Source organism: Acanthisitta chloris, unplaced genomic scaffold (genome assembly GCF_000695815.1).
Source record: "Acanthisitta chloris isolate BGI_N310 unplaced genomic scaffold, ASM69581v1 scaffold14962, whole genome shotgun sequence".
In the NCBI taxonomy this organism is placed as follows: Eukaryota; Metazoa; Chordata; class Aves; order Passeriformes; family Acanthisittidae; genus Acanthisitta; species Acanthisitta chloris.
Window position 1 is genome coordinate 24,258 of NW_008661130.1, and position 5,322 is coordinate 29,579.

A 5,322-nucleotide genomic window follows, 5' to 3' on the forward strand; every position below is an offset into this window, starting at 1 on the left:
GTGGGCTCTGCATCAACCATTCTGCAGTGGAAAGGGATGCCTCCTCTCACATAGGAGGGTCCTCACAGCTAAAACAGGACTGAGGATGCCACTGGTAACAGAGGGGTTAACCACTCCTCTTGCAGCATAGCAGGAGCTGGCCTCGCATCCTTCCTTACCCCTTTAATCGTATCTGATACAGATGCAGAGCTGGGGAGGGGAGGAGGGGAGGGAACAAAGAAGCCATTTAAAAAAAAACTCAAAAAAAAGGACAAGAGAACGACCCCGCGCTCCATGGCAGACGCCAAAACCACTGCACAAAGGCACCATTTCAGGGCTGAAATTTCACCGCACCAACGTGATTAAAGGATTCCATGGAGGGTGGGGGGAGAAGGCTGAAGGCCACAGTGTTGCAAATTAACCTTTTCTTGGAATGGATGGCCGAGGCCAGGAAGCATTTGTGCTCCTCACAGTCAACCCCCTTCCCACACCTGCAACCATCTCCACATTCCCTTTGACCTGTCTTCCAGGGACCCATTCAGCTCCTGCATTATCACCTCCCAAACCAGACCCTCCTGTGCACACCAACAGAGGAAGGATGGACAAGGCTCAGAAAGGTCTGGAAAATATGTGGTATGAGAAGGGCTGAGGGAATTGAGTTTGTTTAGCCTTGAGAAGAGGCTCAGGGATCACCTCATGGCTCTCTACAACTCCCTGACGGGATTGTAGAGAGGTGGGGAATGGTCTCTCCTGCCATGGCCGCAGGGAGACAACTAGAGGGAATGGTCGTAAGGTGAGAGAGGGGAGATTCAGATTAGATATTAGAAAAAAATTTTCCCTGTTAGGGTGTTCAGGCACTGGAATAGATTGCCCAGGGAGGTGGTGGAGTCACCATCCCTGGAAGTGTTTAAAGGTGTCTGGATCTGACGTTGGAGGATATGGTTTAGGGTTTAAGGGCTCCAGCAGAGTGGCAGGTTAATGGTTGGACTTGATGATCTTAGACATCTCCTCCAGCTTTGATGATTCTCTGATCCTATGACTGGTGCTTTTACAGGAAGCAGTAAGGGAATGACATTCATGGTTGGTTATATGAGCCGAGTTCCCAGGCAGGTGGGTATAAACTCCCTTTGGGACATGGATGCTCACGTGCAGGCACCGACCAAACATACAGCATGGAGAATAAATACTTCTATATAAGCACAAGCTTTAACACAAACCAGTTGGAAATATTCTTTCTGGACTAGTGTAAAGAAAAAGATCAATATAAGGCAGAAACCATAGGTGAGGCGCATCTTCTCTCTCATCTCTTCAAAAATAGAAAACAAAAATTCTGAAAGCACCTTTAATAAGATACTTGAGAAAGACTTGGTATGTTCTGCTCAAGAGCTCAGATCTTCCTCATGCAGAGCAAGAAGCACACAGATCAAGAAATGAAAACTAGGTAGTAGCTGGTTGGAAGCTTTCACAGGTTGTAAGGCATCCACCCAGCTCTTGCCTTGAGCATGTCACCTCCCAGAGGTGAGAGTGCAGGTACCTGAAGGGGCCAAATGACTGATCTTTCATCACAACACAGATTAAAGGAACTCCAGGATTTAACCACTGTTGTGTCACTGTTAAGAGCTACCAGTGTATGTACAACTGAGATGGCTGGAGAGCACCCACAGGCCTAGGACCATCAGTGTCAGAGAACAGCTGCATGAGGAGCAAGTGCAACAAAACAACCTACGACTGCTGAGCTGGTGGAATTGTGAGTGGCTACTGTGCTTCCGGCTGGGGCAGTGCCACTGAAAGGGATCCCCACCTCTGATAAGCAGCAGGAGCAGGGAAACAATAGGTGATTTGATGAGAGCTGCTCTGCGATACTCCTGAGAAGCCCCACAGTCAGCACCAGCCAAAGAGGAAATTGGGGGTTTCCACAGCAACCTGCTCTGGGCACAAAGGCCCAACTGTTTAGGGGGAAGCAATGGAGGTGTCTCAGCACTCCTGTTTGAAGAAGGGACAGCGGTGGAGGGATAGAGTCTTTCTGAAGCCAGAGTTATCTGCAAGGCCATTTCTGTTCAGCAGCAGTTTAATTGGCTCTCAGTCCTGTAACAAGGGAGGAGCAGTTCTGAAGGAGGAGGAAGTAGTTACTGCGGACTTCAGCCTAGCTAAAAGATAAGGTGAAAAAAAGCTGCAAGAAAAGCACTGGCACTTGGTTCCCTGATCTTACTAATACAGCCCATGACACACAGAGAAAGAATGACAAGCTGGTGTAGAGAGGTAAGAAAGTCATCTCTTGGGCATGTAGGACTGAGATGAAAGCAAAAGCAGGAGGGAAGAAAAACTCAAACACATTGAACTTAAAATGGCAAGATTTATAATTTATTTACACAGATACTAGACAAAAATAGAAACATCTCTGGGAAAGAACAATGGCTGGAGGCTGATCAGTCTGTGATAATTAACTCATCCACACCCCAGTCTTCATAGCTCCCATCTGGCAGGTAACGGCGGATGATGATGGGGATCTTGCGTGCTCTGAAGGGAAGACAGAAGTGAACACAAATGTCAGAGCCTTCTCTTAGGTAGGCAGTGGGAACTGAGGTGCTTGGTGGCTTCAGTAACCTCATCAGATTTAACTGAGATCTGTGTAGCACCAGTGATTTGATATTATATACTGAGTCTCAACAACCTTCTGTCGTTCGTAGGTGCGAAGCACTGAGTACCCTTAGTCTTGGAACACCAAAGACCTACAGAAGGTCAGATGCCTGCTGCTACTGCAGGAATTGAGCCCTGTGATCTGAACCACCAGCATCTAACACTGATATGGGGGGGGGGAAATAATAATCAAGGGACTTGAATAGTAAATCCACTTTTTGTTTGATGGAAGATTCTCCCCCACAAGACACTACGGAAGTGGCAAAATTCTGAGAACTTCCAGGACAAACTGACATTTAGAGAGAATTTTTGCATCCTGAGAACAGTTACATTTTAAGGATTCATATAACAGGGACTATTCAGGTACCAAAACCTGGTACAGCTGGGTTAGAGCACAGCACCTGCTAGCAGTGCTTTCAATTGGAAAACAAGAAAATGTTGAACACAATTGAACTTAATGAAGTAGATTTAAGTCAGCAAAATGCAATCAGTCTGGAATCTAATCAGGGCATCAGGTTTCAACTGTATCAGACTTGGAAAGTAACACAACTTCTTTAAATAATCACATTCAGGGACATGGTTTTTCCAGTAGCAAAGCAGCTCCCTCATGCCAAGAATTACAGCTGAATTTTGGCACAGAACAGGATGCCACCACACTGTGTCACACCCTGACTTATTGTCTACAGCTCACGCTCACACAGCGACCAGAAGCAACTCAGTCTGAGCTTGGAGATCTGACAGGAACATGACAAAAGGAGCTGTAATAGATACAAAATCTGCAAGAGCAACTTCAACACACTGAGAAACTGGGGGAGCGGAGGGACAATTCAGTTCAAGGACAGGAACCTAATCAGTAACAGAGTCCAGTTGCTCTGCTTGAAGGATACCTACATCTGATCTAGGTCACCAACCATGCAGGCAAACTATGGGACAGCAGGGAGCTCTGCTGTGGAGAGGTGGTCATCCCAGAGCTGCCTCTGTGAGAGTCAAAAAGCATTTATTTTCCTTTCTGTTAAGCAGGGGTCAAGCACAGTAAGTCTCAAGTGCAAGGGCGCAGGAAACAAACAATCTCCTCAGCCTGATCCTTATTGTAATTTCTGCCAGCGCTTCATTTGAACACAGGTCTGTTCAGACGGCTGCTTCTAAACAATTCCATTCAGGGAGTTAAACTGATTCCAGAAAGGTGAGGACGCTTGGACTCTGAAGTAGCAGATGTCCAGAGCACTCCTAATCATTAGTACTTCACACGAGCAACTAGGGTGGGAGAGAGCAGCTGTGAGGAAGCTCTGAGGTGAAGAAAGAGAGAAGGCAACTCTAGTGCTCACTGTTATTGAGGGAAAACAAGGTTGTCTTGGAATAAAGTGCTAAATGCTGGAATGAGGAGGACTTTATGGAAATCACTACACTGCCTACCAAATCTGTGACTTACTTGAGCTCCTTCATGGCAATCAGCAAAGGGTCTGTCTCTCCTTCCAGCTCTACCATCACAGGGGCACACATCCTGGGAAGAACATCAACAACCTTATGAGCAAAAGCACAGAGAGGGAAGTAAGACAGCTGCGCATGTGCCTGCCTAAGTGACAGGTACCATGCCAGTAAAGCAGGAGGGTGGGACACCACTTTAGCAAAACTGATTCACTTTGTAATGTACTTCAAGAAGAAAATTCCCACAAGGTGGTTACAGACTGAGCTTTTACTTGAATGTTCTTCTTGCTCCATCCCTCAGATTCTGTTGACCAGCTCATGCTCAAGGGCTGCTCACATACCCTTCTAGTCACCCTTACACATGAGGAAAAGAGTATTTTAATATTAATCCAAGGAAAAGGGTGGAAACTCAAAACCTTGCTGCTGCCCAATAACCTCACTCAAAGGCAACTTTTCAAAAAGCACAAAACTTCTTGACAGTTTTTATTAAAACACAGATAAATGGGTTGAGAGCAGCCAGCCTCAACAACGCTTAAAATAGATTCTAAATGTCATTAACTATTATAAATAAAGCCTTATTATTGCAAATACTCTAAAAAACTTACAGCTTGCCAGAATGCAATGGTACTAAAAGTGGATTTCAGGTTGGTTTCTCCACTCCAAATTCCTACAGCCTTGCGGTATCAACTGAAGATATCTTGGAGCAGCCCTCCCTCCAACACTGGCTTTTACAAACCACTTAGGAGCTTTCCAGTCCACACTGACACCCTTAGGAAATACAGAAACCAGATCCAGCTTGTCCTGTTCCCTAATAATTCTGCCTGTGACCTAGGAGAATTCATTGTGGCTACTAAATGCTCTCCCCTCTGTAGGTACAATTAGCACAGTCTCAGCCAGGGAGAGACACAGAGATTTCAGGTGCAGCTAAGGACTCCACAGTCCTGTGCTTCAGTGTTGACCGAGAGGATGATGTGCAAGCCCAGCAGTCATGCAAAGGATCAAGGAGTTTTTAAGGGAAGAGGGAAGCACTTTCCACTGGCAAGGGTGGAGAAGCTGTGGCAGTGCTGGGGCACAGAGAGGGGTACTCACGCTATCTGGAGAGCACGAGTGCCCAGGACTCTGGCTCTCTCGTACTTGGTCATGTAGGGGGTGGTGATCCGCTTCTGGTTTGCCTGCTGCCGCTCTCCAGACGGGAGGATTTCCACGTTCTCCTGTCCCTCCTGGGGGAAAGCACACCAGAGCCACAGCTCAGCTGCGCCCACCACCGAGGCCCTGAGGTGC

General features: G+C 46.8%; 1 protein-coding gene across 1 annotated transcript; it reads right to left on the reverse strand.

Annotated features, from left to right (window-relative positions):
- Window positions 1–2,295: 2,295 nt before the first annotated feature.
- Window positions 2,296–5,261, reverse strand: POLR2F (polymerase (RNA) II (DNA directed) polypeptide F; the record flags this gene model as incomplete). Its single annotated transcript, XM_009070119.1, has 3 exons — window positions 2,296–2,496; window positions 4,046–4,117; window positions 5,131–5,261. Coding segments are annotated over 3 exons (294 nt in total), but the record flags the coding sequence as incomplete, so codon positions are not given.
- Window positions 5,262–5,322: the final 61 nt, after the last annotated feature.